The sequence below is a fragment of the Mobula hypostoma genome, chromosome 22 (genome assembly GCF_963921235.1).
Source record: "Mobula hypostoma chromosome 22, sMobHyp1.1, whole genome shotgun sequence".
Lineage (NCBI taxonomy): Eukaryota > Metazoa > Chordata > Chondrichthyes > Myliobatiformes > Myliobatidae > Mobula > Mobula hypostoma.
In genome coordinates, this window is record NC_086118.1 from 52766844 (window position 1) to 52788765 (window position 21922).

Consider the following 21922-nt stretch of genomic DNA (forward strand, 5'->3'; position numbering starts at 1 on the left):
ATTTAACTATTTTACTACAAAAGCAATGCTCGCTCCAGGTGAATGTTAAGCAAATATTTCCCACTTGTATGGTGGGGATAAGAATAGAGAAGGGGAGAGTCAAAAATTGGAGGTTTAAAAATAACAGTACATGCTGAAACCGTTGAAGTAGATTGGAAATATACTTTTATGAAACATAAAATGTTATGAGGTGGGGGGAAAAGAGAAGAAGTTGAAAGAGAAATGGGTAACAGAGCTGCAGATTTCAATTACAAGTTCAGGTCTTTTTCATTTCCAGAAACTGGCCAGCTTAGCACAGACCTTGGATGAGACCTCCAATATCTTTTAAATGAATGGCTACTTCACACAGAGAACATGTCCAGGGTACAAGTTTCTCTTTAACAGAAATGCTCTTGAAATATCAAAATTGAGCAACATGAAAACAATCAAATGAAACACTTGCTACTTTCTCGATGCCATACCTGATGCCCATATCAGCCATTTCAGTATTAGGTATTCCATTAGCAGAGAGCAACACTGGTCTGTTCCAGCATTACTCTTTACTCTCCACTGGTGGAATACCTAATACAAAAACAACATGAACAGAAATAACAGCAGATTATCACTAGTGTGTCATTCTGATATTTCAATTTTTATGAGCCATGAACAGACTAGATTAAAATAAAAACAAAGTAGTTACCTAAGCAATGGACACAAAATACTGGTGGAACTCAGCAGGTTAAGCAGTACCTACAGAGAGGAGCAAACAATTGGTGTGTTGGGACAAGCTACCATCAGACTAGTTGCCAAAATTTACTTGGGTCTACAAGGTCTGGAAAACAGTTTGAAGAAGAAAACAGGGCACTTCACTTGTGATCTAGCTTCTAAAACATGCACAATCTCTTGTATCAGCAAATCTGGTCGTTAACTCACTGTAATAGAAGCAATTTGAATAATAATTCTTCAACAGCTTTGGAAATGTGTATAAGAAACTATTTGCTTTTTATATTAAAAATATCAATCATTCACATGACAAAGCAAACAGGGAATATAAAGAAACGAGTGGAAAAGACATTTAAAAAGCACTGACTATACAGCGAAGATACGGTCTTATTCAAAGTTCAATATGGCACACTTAAGTCATGTCAATGAAGTAACAACATGAATTGCTTCAGCCATCTGTGTCTAAGCACTAATAAATTGAGGTTATTATGATCTCTGCGTCGCTGATCGAGACATCCCAGGGCAAAGATCATTGCTGCTTTTGATGAATTACATCTGCTAAGTCTGAGCACTGTTCCTGCTTGTGTGTGCATGACGGGAAAGAGGACGAATGCATGGTTCTGGAGACTCTAATACAAATAAAAGGGCTTCATTCTTGCTCCATGTCCCTCCCTTCACAAATGTCAACAGGAAGTCTCATCTTATTTATGACTTGCCTAGCAGACACCACTGCGGAGCCAACTAATAAAACCATCCTAAGATCTGAGCACACACTGACCCCAGAAGTTGAGAATAGTGAATGGACTATTCATCCGACACTCAGATGAAACAGGGAAGGAATTTGATTGGTTAGGGAAAGGTTTCCTATTCCACTTTTAAGTGGCAATACATAGATTTTATTAAAAAAGTGATTCATGTAGGAATAGTATAAATGGGTGATTGATGGTCAACTAGGACTCGGTGGGCAATGATCCAGTTTTTGGATCGTATCTCTCTATCATTAGAATCAAATTGAGATGACGGACAAAGATCTTTCATCGAAACATTGTCTTGAAATAAAACAAATAAAAATTAATAGTGCTTTCCTTTTAAAATATGGTCTGAAATATAATTGCAGACTTCTGACAGTGTTTATTAAAACTGGAGTAATACACACAAATGCTGGAACTCAGCAAATCAGGCAGTGTCTATGGAGAACAATAAAGAGTTGACTTCTATTCTCCTCCATAGATGCTGCCTGACCTGCTGAGTTCCTGCAGCATTTTGTGTGTGTTACTCTGGATTTCCTGCATCTGCAAAATCTCTTTTTTAAAAATTAAAACTGCATTGCCTTTTCAGCAAACAGGAATTGGACTTGATAAGTACTTGTTTTAACAGAACAAAGCAGTGTTACACCAGAATGACAACTAATTAGAATACACTAAGATTTTTGTACTCCTATTTCATATCTCCTTTAATTCATGGTTCAATATTTGAGTCTTTTCCTCAGCTAACATTCTCAGGAAAAGAGATTACCATTTATAAATTTCAGAGCTATTCTCTTTCTATCAAAGATAATTTTTAGCATAATCACAGCTTGGCTGGAATTATAAACATCAAAGCTAATGAAAGCTTCAAACTATATGGTTGAACAGAGTAAGCCACATGAGGCTTTGTATACACCTGGTAATTAGGCAGTAAGACAGACCATGAAATTCAGTCTAAAGAATGCAAATTATTTTACATGGGACAAAAACAATGCAGGAAGGGACTGCAAGTTAAATACTATGATTTATTAGATCCAATTTATTATTGACTCAGATTCTAAGTACGATGCAAATCAGATTTGGGATGTAAGAAAATATTAATTTTCTAAAATTGCAACTTGGAATGTAGCATGCAAGTAAATTATATGATATGAGTTTTGGTAAATGTAGCAGCTTGCCGTTGATTACTTCTGCCATAATACTTGTTATGGTGTAATCACTAAGAGAGCGGAATGTGATCAATTTGAGCCAAGGCGTTTTTTCATCCAACAATATATATGTTTCATTGAAATAGAGGTCTACAAATCTATTGAATTGAGGCTTAAAGTTTCTATAACACTAATATGAACAGCAGAATCCTTACATTTGTCCTTCATTGATCTAGTTTGCCTAAGCATCACAAAACAGAGCCCAATACAATCAATATGTCAAAGAAAAACACTGAGCACAGCAGATTGCATTCCTAGACAGCAACCTCTAATAATTACTGCAAACCTTGTTGACATAAATAGACATGAACCAGTGCTTTTTTTCCTGAATAAATGGAAAGTTTGCACAGGAATTACATAAACCAAACTTATTAAACAGATTTTGTATGACAACTCAAAAGATTGCACAGGTTAAACAATATACCTATTGCATGAATTATAAAGTGTAGTGACATCACAATTTAAGGGGTGATGATAAATTAGTGCTCATAGAGCTTTCATTTTTCCCAGTTTAATTTCAGTAAAACATACATAATTTGCACCAATGGGCATAAAAACACCCAAAAATATAGATTTTTCAATATTCAAACCTAATGCACAACAAAATTCACCCAATGAACTATATTCCAAAATCATTCCTTTTTTGGCTTGCTTTCGTTCGATGATTAACAATATAAATTTACATAATGCTCATTATTAAATCACCTCCCCTGACCGTCACAAAAATGTGCTTATTGAATATCTAAGCATGGCATAATTATATCAAAAGTATTTCTACAAAGTGAGCATATACCACAGACTTCTGGGCAAATTATTTCATGTTCTTTTCTCTTGCTGAAAGCCCTTCAAATTCCATTCAAATTCATCCTGATCGAAAAGAAGTGCAAGACAGGCAGTTCCTAGTTTTTGACAAAGCTGTACAAGTAATGATTATTAAGATGAATATGGTACATTTCATGCTGAACTAAATTCCTTTGCTGAAAGGATGAACCTGACCTCACTATGGATCCTGGCGATAAAACAGCCAGCCCTTCATTCCATGACACAATTCATCTCCCAATATGGAGGATCATCACTATTATACAATCTGGCAATAAAACTATTCTCCATAGCTACACAGTGTGATTGTTTTCATAATCTGACTGGATCTGATTGCAGAATATGACCAATCCTGACAGCAGCCTTCACTGGAGGGAATAATCCAAGATGATGGAAACATGAAGTCAACCTGCATCAATGAATCCTCCTACCAGCCCTGAGTAAATTTGCACTGGAAAAAGTCAAGTCTAGGGTATTGCTTGCCCAACTTAGAAACAAACAAAAAAAATCAGCATGGAAAAATGAGAGCATGCAAATAAGAGATTAGTAGAGGATGAAAACTCATTCAGCAAATGTTCAATTACAGAAAGTCTACTTCATTACAATATAACAGGTGAGCAACTTCCTCAGGTTCATTAATTTCTTTTCAAAGGCATTTACAAACCTCATAGCACTATAATACACAAAAAGAGTAACTCATTAATAGGCAAGAGGAATACTGCACAGAGCAACCTGAACAGTTATATGGAGGAATTTAAGGTGGGGGGTTATATGGGTGGCAGGGTTTAAGGGTCGGTGCAACATTGTGGGCCAAAGGGCCTGCACTGTGCTGCACTATGTTCTATGTTCTAAAACAATACACTTACTATGAATTTGGGTCACTGTACCCTAATGCAGAATGGAGAAAGCTATCTTAAAAGATATACTGAATTTATCTTGGACAGCACTTAAATAATAGTCTTATAGAACCTACAACCACAAAAATATTTGGCTTGGTTTTCCACGTCTAGCATGCCAGAACACCATTTCCTCTTAAAAACTGCCAATATCATCAGAAATTCAATCACCGGGGGCAAAGGCTGCCGTTGACACTTCAAACAAGTTAGATTTATCACTATGGCAAAACTAAGTCAGTGCAGTTATCACTGGATTACAAATGAAGCAGCACCAAAGTCCCCGTATTCAAGAGGGAGTTGGCTCTTCTGATCTCACTTTGTCACAACATCAATCCAACAACAGATTTTAAATTTAATATTGCTAGATTATGTTATGTTCATGACAATTTCCAAATTCACACAAGGAGGGAGTAAAGTAAATAGGACTTGGATATTAACTTAAGAAAATAATTGCAATGCCAATCAATAAACTGTAAGTAATGTTTAGAATTTTATAACCCATGCAACACATAACATAATACTAACTGCAGAAGGAAAGAGTTAAATTAAGAGCTTTGTCAGACCCCAAAAAATTAGAAGATAAACTGTTGCAGAAAATATTACATTTGGCATACAGATAAAACTAGTTCTGAAATTGGATAATTTAAAAACTAAAAAAAAAACAAACATGAAAATGAAATGAATTAGCATATTTGAAGGACTACAAGTTGTTTTATTAAGTGGTCACTTAAGAGCATTTCACAAATATGCAATATAACTACTTTAAAATTTCGGTCAAAATATGCCTTTTTCTGATTGATCAAAAGTACTTCATTGGTTTTAAACTAGTCACTGTAGAACTGTGAAGTAAAGCTCCAAAACTTCAGTTGAAGGCAGGTCAGCAGACTGTCTGGATTCTCTACAAAGTTAGAAAAGGCCTGACAGAATGATTTGCTCTTTTCCATTATTAAGAACTTAAAACATTTCACTGACATTTGGAAGCTGCTGAAGGAAGCTGAGTGCATTTAACTATGCATGCATAGATATCAAGTTTCTGAATTAGAAAATGGCACAAACAGACAATCCAGGCCCTTAATATTCATTTGCACAGAATCAAAGATATGTTTCAGTTTAAATAAAACTGTTCCATTAACAAGAAAAAGAGGCAAAGAAATATACCAAGTGCCAACAGTTCCTGGCAGAGAAAACTCTAGATCCAAGGTTGTCAAAGGTTTGCACAGAATGCAGGTCATATGTTTTACAGGAAGGGTGTGAGGAAAAACTGGAGGGCAAGTCAACACAGAGCCCATCAATGTGTCTGACAGCAGTCAGTAAATTACAGTAGATGCTTGGGGGCAGGTTATTTGTCTGCTGTCTTTACTGAAAAATGATGCTCATTCCTTGGAAAAGAGGAATGGAAAACCTAAATTGAATTGAGTAAAATGTCCTTTTAAAGTCAATACTATTTATGGTTTTAGACCTTGAATAAATACATTTAAACTTTTACTGCATGTGGTTTCCACCCGATTACACCAACTTTGGACTCTATCCAGTTAAGAGGTCATCCCAGACGAGTGAAAATAAGTTGGGATAAGCAGACAGTCGTCAAGATAGGATAGTGGTTTCTTGTAATGATGTTTATTACATGCTTCTACAAACAGCAGCAGATAAAAAGTAGCATCCCTCAGCCTCTGTGGTGTCTGAGTATTAACCAAAAACTGTCTGCATTTCTAGGTCACCAAATTTTTTCTTACTATAAACAATATTCTTTTGAACCCTTAACCTTCATTCTATCTTCTAACATCTGTTGCTTAGGTTATTTCACTGACTGCCTGAAAACCAACTCAGTTGAATCACAGACATACACTCACACGCATAAGCACAACCATAATAAAGCAGATCAACTCATGATGTTAGAAGACAGAAGAAAATATACTTGGTAAAATTGGGCACACAACTCTGTTGATGGGTTAGACAGGCTCTTCAGCAATTCAGGGAGGAGGAAAGAAAAGCATATTTCAAATCAGATTCCAAGTTACCACTGAACATAGCTCCACACCTGCCAACTAGCAGATCCATAGCTGTATTCACGGCATCTCAAGAACAGCATACCTACATATTCTCTCAATTGCTGAAGAGTAAATTGCGGGTTTTGTGTGGGTTAAGGAATGCAGGGCCAGAGGGAAGGAAGAATTTAAAAAATATATATATTTAAATGTTTGACCACACACATTTAGATCAAACATTTAAAGAACTGTTCTGTTAATGTGCAGTATGTACATGTTGTGATTGTAGCCTTTTACAGTATATGCCCTCCCAAATGTTAGCTATAACTAATGGAAAAATCCTTTTCAAAACATTCACAGTACACAATTCTCCAATTTCATTTCAATGCTAGTCTAGACAGCATAAGAACTTTCACTGATATCCTGCCTACATTACACAGGAGTTCACTTATTTGAATTTAAACTATTTGCAGTTTTGCTCCAGAATCATTGTACTCTTTACAGTAGATTCGATGTAGGTTAATCAAAGTTGGTGTCTGAAGTGCATTGTCACTTTTTGAAGTTTCCTGATGGTAAAAGAGCCTCAGTGATTCACAGGGCATTTGGTTTTGAGCCCTAAGAAAAGCAACAGGGTTCACCATGCCACTTAAAACTGCAAATCTTCAGCAACTTCATAAATACCTCTTTTTTAAAAAAACATACTCAGCCAGTGAAGTATACTGGTGGATGGACTCATTCATCAGGGATCTAAAAGTAGAAGCGAGGCTCATGCAATTCAATCTGAGAAAGCTAAATTGGCATAATGACTTGAATAATATCCCTTCCCTCAAAGTCTTCAATATAAATAACGATATTTTGTAAAAAATCAAAAATTGTTGATACTGGAAACCTGAAATAAAAATAGAACATACTGGAAATCTCAGCATCTGTGGAAAGAGAAAAAATTAACATTTCAGACTGAGAATCCTTCATACTTGGAAGCAAGTTAGTTAATTTGCATAGCAGAGAAGATGGGGAAAGGCAATGGCTGGAACAAAGGGAATAGTTAGAGGTTGACAAGTATGACACTACTGTCATTACAGAGACATAGTTGAAAGAAGATCACAGCTGGGAGAAATATTCAAGGATACACATCGCATTGAAAGGACAGGCAGGTGGGCAGAGAGGTGGGGTGGCTTTGTTGGTATAAAAAAAATAAATAATATTTTTATTAAAAAGTAACATAGGATTAGAAGATGTAGGATCCTTGTGGATAGAGTTAAGGAACTGCAAGAGTAAAAAGACCCTGATGGGAGTTATATACAATTTTCTGAACAGATGATAGATTGATAGATAGACACACACTTTATTGATCCCAAAGGAAATTATTATCCCAAAGTAGTCAGGATGTGGGGTACAAATTACCACAGGAGATAGAAAAGGCATGTAAAAAGGGCAATGTTACAATAGTCATGGTGAATTTCAATATGCAGATTTGTTTGTTCATTATGGTGTGGGCAATCATGGTCTTTCGATGACTATGGTAGCTCCTGGCAAATTTTTCTACAGAAGTGGTTTGCTATTGCCTTCTTCTGGGGAGTGTCTTTGCAAGACAAGTGACCCCAGCCATTATCAATACTCTTCAGAAACTGTCTACCTGGTGTCAGTGGTCTCATAACTAGGACTTGTAGTATGCACCTGCTACTGTTACGACCATCCATCACCTGATCACTGGGCGAAGCAGGTGCTGCACCTAGCCCAGTGGTGACATGCAGGCTAGTGGAGGCCTTACACTTCCTTTGATAGAGACATTTCTCTACCCCGCCATTCAAAAAATGTTGGTAGATTGGGAAAATCAGATTGGTGCTGATCCCAAGAGAAGGAATTTGTAGAATGCCTATGAGATGGTTTTTTAAAGCAGCTTGTGGTCGAGCTCACCAGGGAACAGGCGTTTCTGGATTGGGTGTTGTGTAATGTACTGGGTTTGATTAGGGAGCTTAAAGTAAAGAAAAGTTTAGGAGGCAGTAACCATAAAATAATGCAAGCTACAATTGGATACATTGGTATCAAAGTTAAGTAAAGGTAACTACAGAGGCATGAGAGAGAAGCTGGCCAAAGCTGATTGGAAGGGGACACTAGCAGGGATGATGGTAGAGCAACAATGGCTGGAGATTCTGGGATTAATTTGGGAGAGACATGTTCAGTTCATTTCAAAACAGTATCATTCTAAATGGAGAATGGGGGTGAAAAGGGAAGTCAAAAACAGCATAAAAGCAAAAGCAAAGGCATACAATATAGCAAAACATTAGTGGGAAGCTAGAGGATTGGGAAACTTTTAAAAACTAACAAAAGGTTGACTGGCAGAAGGCAAAGATTGCAAATAAAGGGGGCCTTTTCTGGGTCAGTGGTGATCCACAGGAATTGGTGTTGGGTCTCCTATTTTCACATTATATATTACTGATCTGGATGACAGAATTCATGGCTTTGTGAATAGAGGGATGAACGTTTGGAATAGAGACAAGGTGGAATTTCTAATCTGTGCAATTCATTGCCACAAATGGATGTGGACGCCAAACTCATTTGGTATATTTAATGCAGAGGTTGATAGATCTTTCATTAGTACAGGCGTCAAAGGTTACAGGGAGAAGAAAGAATGGGTTGAGAGGGAAAATAAATCAGCCATGATCAAATGGCTTATTTCTGCTCCTATGTCTTATAGTCCTATGGGATGATTTTAATTGGATGAAATAATGAAACCATCAAATATACAATTGAGTTCCTTTGTTTATGTAATGTGCCATTAATATTGTCAGACAAGATATGGCCATTGAGCCAGAATATATGAATACAAGAGAAACAAAAAGGACAAGATAAGTGGCAAGAACAAATGGGCATCCTAATACACAAAGAAAGAGCCCGTTATCTGAAATTAGAGAATTTATGATGAGTCCTGCAGTATAGAGCATGCAGAGATGAAAAATGAGGTGCTCCTCAAGTTTACATTGACTGTCGATATATTAGTGCAGGAGGCTGAAGACAGAGATCACACTGGGAGTGGGATAGTGAATTAAAACAGCAGGCAACTGGAAATTCAGTGTCATAAGGACTGAGCACAAATGCTCTGCAACCATCCACTTTGCATTTGATTTCTCTAATGCAGAGGCAGCCACTGCACAAAATTAATGCTTTGCATTTTGACAGTCCTGTGGACAACCCAAATCAAAACTCAGAGCATGGGTTACTTTTAAACTCACACATAATTTGTTAAAATATTTAATATATTTTTTTTTAAAAAGCTGTATTTCAGACCATCACAGTTGATTATTTACTATCCTGAAAGAAGTTGGAGATGGAATAGTCAAACAAGCAAAATCCTCCTCCTCAAGTAAACATAGAAGGCTGCAAACAAGAGCAAATCTGCAGATGCTGGAAATCTGAGCAACACACACAAAATGCTGGAGGAACTCAGCAGGCCAGGCAGCATCTGTGGAAAAAAGTACAGTCGACATTTCAGGCCAAAACCCTTCGGCAGAAACTGGAGAAAGAACTGGGATAGGGTTCCTCTTGTCCTCACCTACCACCCCACCAGCCCCAACATACAGCACATAACTCTCTGCAACTTCTGCCATCTCCGAGATCCCACCACCAAGCACATCTCCCCCCCATCACTTCCTGCTTTCCACGTGACTCTTTTGTCCATTCGTCCCTCCCCACTGATCTCCTTCCTGGCACTTATTTTTCAAGTGGAACAAGTGCTACACGTGCTCCTACAGCTCCTCCCTCACTACCATTCGGGGTCCTAAACAGTCCTTCCAGGTGAGGTGATACTTTACCTGTGAGTCTTTTGGGGTCATATACTGTGTCCACTGCTCCCGGTGTGGCCTCCAGTAATACTGAAGGGTCTCAGCCCACCACGTTGACTGTACTCTTTTCCATAGATGCTGCCTGGCCTGTTGAGATCCTCCAGCATTTTGTGTGTGTTCCTCCATTTGTAGACAATTTCTCTTACTATACACTACTGCTTGTGTAGCCTTTTCTAGCTTCATGCATCTCTACAATTTTTCTTCTAAGGTCTCAAAGTTGTTTTGATCAAAGTATGGTGCACATCAACAGATCTTTCTTAAAAAGAGCAGGCTCCATCAGTAACCTGGCTATGAGTGTCTTTTTTTTTATAGGGCAGGGCACCTCTACAACCCTCAACTTCAATCTCATCTCGTTGAATGGAACACTCGACTCCAAATTGCGTTTGTAGAAGGCATTACCCAACAGGTTCACTCATCTTTTCCAACAAATACATGTGATACTGGATAATTTTTCTCAATAAATAAATGAACAAACATAATGTCTCTTGTGTTATTTATTTAATTGGGTTCTCTATCTAGTTTTAGGAGTTACATGAAGGTCTGATCAAATTTTGGGTCAAATGCAGAAACAGAGAAAATACTACAGAGTTCACAAATTTTCTAGCACCACTGTAGTCCTATTCTTCACATTACCAATGAACAGGTTTAATTACAGCAATTCAAGTCTCCACTTAAACTTCCATTTCAAAGCCATTACTTGTTGAAATTTATTTTGAGCCTACCCACAACAAAACAGCTAGTACAACAGTAATCAATTTTATAGCCATATAAACTTATAGTTGTTCAATAATACCAAATGTGGGCTAAATTCAGTACAAATAATTACACCAACAATATGACTTAAAAAAAACAAAAAGTTAACCAGTATAACATCTATTTAACAACTCAGCCACCCACCGAGCCAAAGTCTTCTTTTCTCTCCAACCATTTTGTCATATATCATTTTACTTATAGCATATATAGTGGTGGAGTATTTGACAACCAAATGTAAAAATAACTAATGCCATGTTCTACAATCTTTGAATTTAATTTGAAACTGCCATAAGTAAAACAATATATGACAAAATAGTTCACATTCCCAACTTATGTTTGATTGTTTGGTTTCTCTTGTTGAGGCATCCATTGTAAAATCCAATTCATTTTCAGCAAATGGATACCTAACTAAGAAAATTTAATCCTCCTATATCCAGGATAGGCCACTCATGCAATATTATCTCCCCTCTTCCTTCACCAATCACCTCCATAATTTAAGCCATTCTGAATACAGCGTCCCCCACTTTTTGAACATTCACTTTACGAAACCTCACTGTTACGAAAGACCTACATTAGTACCCTATTTTCACTTTCAGAAGATGTTTTCACTGTTACGAAAAAAATTCAGCGCACGATAAAAGGCAGCGTGCCCCGAGCAGCCGCTCTCCCCCAGATTCGGAACTGCTTTGCTTTAACACGTGCCTGTGAGCAGCCGTTTGCAAGATGAGTTCTATGGTATTGGAAAAGCCTGAAAGAGCTTGTAAGGGTGTTACACTTATGGTAAAACTAGACATAATTAAGCATTTGATCGTGGTGAACGAAGTAAGGACAACGTGAGTTTGGTGACGAACATGATGTTGAAGAGGTTTTGGCATCCCATCACCAAGAACTGACAGATGAAGAGCTGATGCAATTGGAAGAAAAAAGGTTAACAATCAAAACCGAATGTGTAATGATAAAGTACGACTTTAATTTTGAAAGGGTACGTCGGTTTAGGGGATATTTGCAGGACGGTTTGAGTCCTTATTAAATAACTGTGTGATAGAAAAATGCGCGAGGCTCAGCAGTCAAGCAAGCCTTCCACATCAGCCACAGCAGACGACGAACCTCGACCTTTGACATCGAGGCGGGCAGAGATAGATGATGATGAGCTGCCTGCCCTGATCGACGATGAGGTGAGACCCCAGTGTCCCACCACCCCAACCCCCAGGCCACGGACAGACTCGCGGAGAATGCAAAGGTAGCCGGGAGGCACACAGCACATCTTTAAGAAAAAAGCCGAAATAAACATGCTAATTAATTAGGTGCCGCTGACACGTAATTGTCGGCCTAGATCAGAGACGATGCAATCGGAAATTGGCACCGATCTGGGCCGACAATTACGGGTGGCACCTAATTAATTAGCATGTTCGTTTCGGCTTTTTTCTTAAAGATGTGCTGTGTGCCTCCCGACTACCGCTGGACCCCTGCATTCTTCGCAGCAATGTATTGCTCAGCAGCCTGGAGGGTGGGGGGCCTCTGCACCACCCCAGTCTGCGACGACTCAGTCTAACACACCATCATCAGTGTGCTCGTTGTCTTCCCGATTCCCGCAAGTGATACTACACTGTACATACATTATTTCTACTTTATATAGGCTGTGTATTCTTACGTGTTATTTGGTATGATTTGGCAGCTTCATAATTTAAAGATTACTGGAGAGTGCTCGCTCCGTGTTTTTGCCAACAGTCCTTGCGTGGGATTTTCTGCCGACAACGCTTGCGTGAGATTTCCGCTACGGAGATCTGTGCCGGCAATGATTGTGGAAAAGTATTTCTACTTTATATAGGCTGTGTATTTATCATATCATTCCTGCTTTTACTATATGTTACTGTTATTTTAGGTTTTATGTGTTATTTGGCATGATTTGGTAGATTATTTTTGGGTCTGCGAACGCTCACAAAATTTTCCCATAAAAATAAATGGTAATTGCTTCTTCACTTTACAACATTTCGGCTTACGAACTGTTCCATAGGAACGCTCTACCTTCGGATGGTGGGGGAAACCTGTACATGGATAGAGTACAGGTCCCGACTTTCTTATGTTTATAATTAGAGCATTGGCTGAATGGTGAATAACCTTCAGCCAATGCTCTATTTATAAACATGAGAAAGTCTGGAGATGCTGGAAATCCAAAGCAACACACAAAATGCTGGAGAAACTCAGCAGGTCAGGCAGCATCTATGGATATGAATAGACAGTCCACGTTTCGGGCCAAGACCCTTCTTCAGGACAGAGAAGGAAGGGGAAGGATGCCAGAATAGAAAGGTGGGGGAAGGGGAAAGAGGATAGTTGGAGGATGATAGGTGAAGCCAGGTGGGTGGGAAAGGTCAAGAGCTGGAGAGAAGGAATTTGATAGGAGAAGAGAATGAACCATAGGAGAAAGGGGAGGAGGAGGGGACCCAGGAGGAAGTAACAGGCAGGTGAGAAGAAGTCAAAGGTCAGAGTGGCAAATAGAGAAAGGGAGGAGAAATTTGTTAACCTGAAGGAGAAATTGATATTGATTACATCAATTATATGTTGATAGTGTATTAAACCCTTGGTTCAAGACTCTCTTTTAGCACAGCACCCAAAATAAAGAAATTCATTGACTATATATAAAAATTACATTAAAAAATGAGTTGTGGTCTAAAGGTGCTTGGGATTTGGAATATGATCAACAGTCCACGCTACCCTCATTGGTTGTTCATACATAGAACAAATCCTTCATGAACGGTTGTAATCTTCGTGCAAATATTCTAAGCTTGAGCACAACACAGACCTGCCTGCTACAATGAAAAAGAGATCTAACCCTTTATGAATATCCTTCTAGATAATGTGCTGTTCAATGCACATGCAATATAGGAGCCTAAAATGGTTAAAAACATCATTTATTTGCTTGGATACCTCAAGTTAAATACATCATGAAGTACACTCAGTGGCCACTTTATTACATATGTCCTGTAAAGTGGCCATTGAGTGTATGTTTGTGGTCTTCTTCTGCTGCTGGAGCCAATCTATATCATATTGTTGGTGTAATTGTTTGTGCTAAATTTAACCCACGTTTGGAATTATTGAACAGCTATTAACAGCAGGTCATGGCCAGAATCAACTCCTGCCCAAACACGGTGTTGGACCTGCTGCAATTTGCCTATCACCACAATAAGCCTACAATAGAAGCAATCTCACTGGCTCTCCGCTCTGCTTTGGATCACCTGGACCTACGTCAGGCTGCTGTTTATTGATTACAGCTCAGCATTGAATACCCTCGTACTAATCAACAAGCTCCAAAACTTGGGCCTCTGTACCTCACTCTGCAACTGGATCCTTGACTTACTCATTTGGAGACCACAGTCAGTGTGGATCACTGGACCACCTCAAGGATGTGTGCTTAGACCACTACTCTACTCTCTACCCCACGACTTTGTGGCTACATACTGCTCAAACACCATCTACATATTTGCCAATGACACAACTACTGTTGGCAGGATTGCAGATGGTGAAGAAAAGGTGTATAGGAATGAAATAGATCAGCTGGTTGAATGAAGTTGCAACAACAACTTTGCACTCGACGTCAGTAAGAACAAGGAACTGATTGTGGACTTCAGGAAGGGAGAGTCGAGAGAAAACATAAAAGTCCTCCTCGAGGGATCAGAGCGGAAAGGACAGCAGTTTCATGTTCCTGGGTGTCAACATCTCTGAAGGTCTATCCTGGGCCCAACATATAAATGCAATTACAAAGAAGGCATGACAGTTGCTATACTTCATTAGGAATTTGAGGATACTTAGTATGTCACCAAAGACACCTGCAAATTTCCACAGATGTTCCGTGGAGAGGATTCTAACTGGTTGCATCACCATCTGGTATGGAGGAGCCACTGCATGGGATTGGAAAAAGCTGCAAAAAATTGTAAACTCAGCCAGCTCCATCACGGGCACAAGCCTTCCCAATATTGAGGCATCTTTAAAAACTGACGCATCAAAAAAATGCCGCAACCATCATTACAGAGCCCTATAACCCAGGATATGCCCTCCTCTCAGTGTTACCATCGAAGAGGAAGTACAGGAGCCTGAAGACACACACAATGTGTTAGGAACAGCTTCTTCCTCTCCACCATCAGATTTCTGAATGGACAATGAACCCATGCATACTACCTTATTATTTTTTACCTTCCTTTTTTGCTGTCATTTTGCACTTCTTATTTAATTTATATATTATATAATTTGTATTATATTATATAAATTTCTTGTTGTTATTTAGTATTTTTAAATATGTATTGTAATATACTGCTGTCACAAAACAACAAATTTCACGGCATATGCCAGTGATATCAAACCTAATTCTGCTTCAGCTACTAACCTATATGACCATAAAATACACTCAGTGGCCACTTTATTAGGTTCAGGAGTGGAACGCAATGTGTTCTTCTGCTGCTGTAGCCAATCCACTTCAAGGTTCAACATGTTGAGCATTCACATGCTCTTCAGTACACCACTATTGTAATGCATGGCTATTTGAGTTACGATCGTCTTCCTGTGAGCTTGAACCAGTTTAGCCATTCTCCTTTGGCCTTTCTCATTAACAAAGTATTTTTGCCACAGAACTGCCACACACTGGACGTTTTTATGTTTTGCACACCATTCTTTGTAAACTTTAGAGACTGCTGTGCTTGAAAATTCCAGGAGACCAACAGTTTCTGAGATACTCAAACCACTCCATTTGGCAGCAACAATCATTCCATAGTCAAAGTAACCTAGATCATATTTCTTCCCCATTTTGATATTTGGTCTGGACAACAAATTAACCTCTTGACCATGTCTGCATACTTTTATGCATTCAATTGCTGCCACGTGTTTGGCTGATTAGATATTTGCATTAATAAGCAGGCGTTCAGGTGTTAGGTTCGAGCTTTATTGTCATTCCGGAGGACAAGATTGCAGTGCAAAACAGCACTAATACCTAATAAGGTGGCCACTGAGTGTAAAAGTAAAGTAAAGGTATCTGTTAGTCTTGCGAGACCATGGATCTGTGCCTGGAAAGTCTTCACTCTCCAGGGCGCAGGCCTGGGCAAGGTTGTATGGAAGACTGGCAGTTGCCCATGCTGCAAGTCTCCTCTCTCCATGACACCGATGTTATCCAAGGGAAGGGCATTAGGACCCATACAGCTTAGCACCACTGTCGTCGCAGAGTAATGTGTGGTTAAGTGCCTTGCTCAAGGATACAACACGCTGCCTCGGCTGGGGCTCGAACTCACGACCTTCAGATCGCTAGTCGAACACCTTAACCACTTGGCCACGTGCCCACACAGAATATTCATGATAATACTATACAAATATTTCAAGTCCTTCATGTTTATATTTCATTTTATATCCTTATTGTGCTCAGAACTTGGACTCAACAGCCACCTACGAATACACAACAGAACTGCCGAATCTAACTGTCATTATCGGATACGAGTTACAACTAATCACTCATCATAAAATCCGAATTTTAAAAAAATATTTAGAGACACAGCACAAAACAAGCCCTTCCAGCCAAACGAGCTGCACTGCCCAGCACCCCACCTATTTAACCATAGCCTAATCACAGGACAATTTATGATGACCAATTAACCTACTAATTTGTATGCCTTTGGAATGTGGGAGGACACCAACACACTCATGGGAAGGATGTATAAGCTTCTCACAGTGCGTTGGATTTGAACTCCAAAATCCAACTCTCTGAGCTGTAGTAGTGTTGCGCTAACTGCATGAGTAGCATTACTTGCTTAAAAAGTAAATAATATTTTTCCACCAGAAGGTTCAAGGAATTTTCTATTCCAGATTAATGGTTGTTATGTAAATTGCTCCATTTATAGTACACTTGTTAAGTGATCGGACTGCACCTGACAGAACATTCTTTCTAATCAGTGAAACCTTCTACAGCCATTCTAAACTATATGTTCACTTGATGTCCACCATTTTCAAATTCATGTGACAGGCACATCTCTAGCTGGGAAATTTTGTTTGGTACAGATTGCTTAGTTACTTTGTTCAGCTTCTGGGTCTTGTCACTGAAGAGGTATCTTGTTTTCTACTAGTAATTTCCATTAGTTAATGGATTGAATAGTTCTGCTGCACTGTAAAATGCCGCTGCAGACAATTCAGGTGCTTGGTGTGAAAAAAAATGTTAAAACATATTTATTTGAGCCTTCAGATGGGAACATCATCAAAGAAATATGTTTTTTTCCCTTTAAGCAAGACATTCTGTGTAAAGGGCAGAACATAAAAGAGTAAGTGTTTGGTAACAAAACATAACTGTGAAAAGTCTGGAACATTTAACATAAATCAGAGCAGTTGGCAAATGTGAAATATTTCAACCTTGCTAATGGCCAAGCTTCAAATGTTTTGATGGGACAATTTAATAAGTGTACAACCAAACTATTCCAGATTGATATTAATATCTGTTTTCAAATGCTGTTTTAACAGCTGTATTTGGGGGAGGAAAATACAATACCAATTTAAATAATATGACATCCAAAAACTACGTGTGAAATTCACTGCGTAAAAGAGTTTGAAACTTTGACAAGATGGGTGGGAATGGGGAGAAAGTGAAGAAAATATTACATTACTCACTTTAAAATAAAATGCAAATTAGCAGACAATCTTGGGTCTGTAAACTGTGTTGTTCTGTTGTTGTGGTCAACAAAATAGACTCTTCCTGTAGCCGTGTTGCGAATTTCCCAGCCCGGAGGCAATGGCCCTAATTCCTCACAATTTACGTTGCTAAGATCCCTGCAAAACAAACATAGACGACTACCTCAGTGTACTTCATGCCAAACCAATTAAAATGGTAAGGAATACAATTCCATAATGTCAGAACAACCAGAGCGTTCCAAGAACTTGATACTTTCTGTTAGAATCCTTTAGTATCCCAAGATACAAGCCCACAAAACCTGCGTAGGCCTCAAAACTAGGTTGTCATATCATTAATCTACATTTTAAGTGCAGGTCTCAGCCAAGTGGCTTTATCCCAAGGAATAAATCCATTAAAAGCAATTCATATTATACTGGTAGTTCTTCCCAAAGTATACAGAAACATGAAAACTTGCTTTGAACCAAAATCTTTACCGCAATATGTATAACATATCTATGCTCTGTTACTTTGCCAGCAACCAGGATAATCTGATTGCCATGTTTCTTTCAAATAAAGTTTTAAGAATTCCTTCACCAATTTAATATTTAGTCTTTAGGAAAATGTTCCCACTCTACTACTGCTCTAGTCCCTAGCTAAACCAGAAGGCAACTAACTGACCTACTCTTGGGTCTCTGCCAAAAGTTTTCTTTAACTGGGTGCCAATTGCTTTGTGACAGCCGCCGGGGTAGATGCATTCTCCACCCATCTGCAGAATTATTTTCCTTCCAATTAACGTCGACTAGTGGCAGGAATCCCTCAAAGGAAGAATTTCCAATATTAACTTGGATAGAACAATCCCTATGATGTCACCAGCTGTTGTGAACCTCCTAACAATGGTTATTGCTGGGACAAGCTGTACTGGCTATTGTTTTGATAGGGAAATGTTACATTGAGTAGGAAAGTAATCGAAAAGAGGAAAGAAATTGAAGCATCTATTATCATTGACCAGGCAATTTTAAGTATGCACCTGAAATTCATATCCTTAAAAATTTTAATTTTTGTTTTACCCATCAAAATTTCTCTATTATAAGAACAGGATCCAAAATCTTACAATCTGGACATAGCAGAGTTACACGAAATAATACAATTTTGATTCCACAAACAGTTTATATTTTCTATCATGTCAAGTGAAATAATCTTGACTTGCTATCAAAGGGGACCTTTTAGGCCAGGTTTCCTTTACCTGGGTACTCGAGGATCATGCCACGTGCTCACCCCGGTCTGTGTGTGTAGAAAGTACACCTGACCTTGTTGTGTCGTTCTTTGCTCTATGTAAAATAAAAGAATAATAAATAGCAGTGCAAGTAGCAATAAAGATGAAGTTATTTACATCTGCACCAGTGTGAATCTCAACAATAAATACATACAACTCAGCAAGACTGCCAAAGAAAATTACTAACTGTAGTTGCACATTACAAATGTGAAACTAGTAGATATTCATGCATAGGAATAGAACTATTTCAAAAGATTTTCTTAAACATTCTCTCTCTCTATTTCCGATCACATCAAACAGAACAATTGACAAATGAATCAGGCTCTAGAGCTCTGCCAAACCACTATTACTGACTGCCTAGAGTTCAAAACAAATGTACGATTTTTCCTGTTCAGTATATTTTGAAGCATTTAGCTTCCGCACCACACTTTTCCAAAACTTGAAATAAGTACAAAACAAAATCAAAACACAGACTTGTTTCCTTCATACTTCCAATTTCCATATTTAAGTTACATGAGATGGACTTGCACCTTGTGCAGACAATACACCTTAATCCTGACACCTAACACTATGAAGGACAATGTGACAAAAAGTGGTTTGGATCCAATAACCAGCAACATACACAATAAATGTTCTCAAGAAATACACTTAAACTTGTCAATTCATTCCTTCATTTTAAAAAAATCCTGACACAATGTCTTGGGGAATTTGATGATAATGGAAAGACTGACAATTTATTTTGAATCATCAATAAAAGTTGGTGCTTAGTGTGTACAGTTAAGCAAAGCTCCCTTTATTTGTAATTTAAGGCGGCTCCCCATGACCAAAATGTTTAGCAACCCATCATACCCCTAAAGTAAAATCTTAATCCTATTTGAGTGAGAATTCCTTGTATCTTTTCTGAAGCATACCAACAGGCTTCATTGTGAACGAACAGCAACAATTCTGCAATCTCCAAGAAGTTATCTGCCAATTTTATGTTTGGAGGGGTGGGGGGGTGGAGAGGTAAAGGGATGGCAGTAGATGGAGAGTTGGGAGATGGGCAAGGGCCAGGGAATGTGTAAAAGACATAGATGAAATGGTGAGCAACACACACAAACAGCTGGAGGAATTCAGCAGGTCAGGCAGCACCTAAGGATAGGAATAAACAGTCAAAGTTTCGGATGAGATGGGAAAAAGCTAGAATTCTAAGGTGGTAGGGGTGGGGAAGGAGTTTAAACTGGCAGGTGACAGGTGAAACCAGGTGAGAGGGGTGAAGGTGGGATGGAGTAAGAGGATGGAAGAGGTAAAAAGCTGAAGAAGAAGGAATCTAATGAGAGGCCAGTGGACCATTGATGAAAGGGAAGGAGGAGAACCAGAGGGAGGTGATAGGCAGGTGAGAAGAGAAGGGTTGACAGGGGAGCCAGAATGGGTAATGGTAAAAGAGGGAAGAATGGAAAAAGATGGAAAGGTAAAAGACATAGGCTGTCCTCGTAGAGCTGCCATGTAGCGCCGTAAAACAATGTGGACAGGGGCTTGGAATAGAGCACAATGCAAGATGAGATCAACAGGTGGAAAAGAAATAAATTCTATATAGGAAAATCATAACAGAATTGCAGATATGGACAAAGATGACTGTGACAAAATGAATCAAGATGTTTAAAGGCATGTAAGCGCAAAACTAATGATGTAATGTCACTTATCATATTATAAATGCTACCACATAATGATTAACAACACATATTTGGAAGGTGCCAGTTTCCATTCAAGTCTGTGTTAATTTGTTGTTTAACAGCAGGAGGAGCATTTCCAATAGACCCACAAGCTTGCACGAGTTGAAAACTGAAGCGGAAAGTAGCTGGATTCTACACAGCTCTTGCTGAAAACTGTGTGTGGATATCAGGTGCAGGTAGATTGGGCCTTACCATGATGCTGAAAAAAAATGGAAGTAGTTATTGTCTTGGCTAGATGCCACAAGACAGTTGATTCCGTGAAATTTTGTGCCAATATAAGTCAGCACCTCACTGATAGCAGGAATAATAATGTGAAAGATGTTTTTAAAAGCATAGTCTCAAGATATAAAGAAAAATAAGGCAGATATGAAATGTTACATTGGGCTTGACTAGTATATGTGAAACAAAGAAACCTGCTGTATTTAATTTGATTATTCATGCTCTACGTGTACACCTGCATGTTTTTCAGCATCAAGGGATACTGAATAAAAAGCGTACTGTACACACACCAGAGAAGAATATGGTAATTTTTTTAAAAAATGCTTTCTTCCTCCCACTCCAATGGTGAAGATTGCAGTTTGACATATAGTCCTTATAATGGGATCTAGTTAACTTTCTTCTGCTACATTCCAAGCAGTATAGAGGCACAGCTATTAGAACCATTCCCTCTCAGCATCAGATACCTAGGTTCAGTCCTGATCTTGGGTGCTGTCTGTGTGGGATAATCATGCTCTCACTGTGACTGCCTGGATTTCCTCTGGATGCTCTGGTTTCCTCCAATATCTACAATACAGCTCATCCTAATTTGTTGCATTGCTGCATGGTATGGACACTGCACTGTAGCAAACAGTAAGGCTCTACAACAGGTTGTCAAAACTGCCCAACTCATCAACAGCACCAGACTACCCGCCATCAAGGACATATGCACAGAAATGTGCCAGAGAAAGGCCAATAAAATCATGAAGGATCCCACTGACCCTGCTTATGAATTGTTTGTCCCACTCCCATCAGGGAGGAGGCTACATAGCATTCACACCCGGACCGCTAGATCTAAATAGTTATTTTCCCCAAATAGAACACCTCTACCCACTAACCCTCCCCACCACACCCCCTCGCCATCATTACTTTATCATATCCTGTCAGTCACCTTGTATATCCAGCTTTTACACTGCATTATTCTGGCTCCAACGACATTTTATCTACCAGATTTTGCTCTTCTCTACAGCAACCACGCACACTTCTTTTGGACCCATACTTCTCCCCATTATGATTTTATTCTTCTGTTCTTCCACATCACAGACATCTCAGTTCATTCCACAGAATGACTAGCACGGTTCACCTTGAGCCTTGAT

The 21922-nt window shown here is 38.8% G+C and overlaps 1 protein-coding gene across 2 annotated transcripts in view; it reads right to left on the minus strand.

Annotated features, from left to right (window-relative positions):
• Positions 1-21922, minus strand: part of smurf2 (SMAD specific E3 ubiquitin protein ligase 2) — a 226334-nt gene that overhangs the window by 39358 nt on the left and 165054 nt on the right. For both annotated transcript variants that reach the window (XM_063030598.1, XM_063030599.1), the window contains 2 exons: positions 18829-18913; positions 17585-17743 (listed from right to left, as the gene is read on the minus strand). In XM_063030598.1, coding sequence (XP_062886668.1) covers positions 17585-17743; positions 18829-18913 — 244 coding nt within the window. The remainder of the gene's footprint in view (positions 1-17584; positions 17744-18828; positions 18914-21922) is intronic.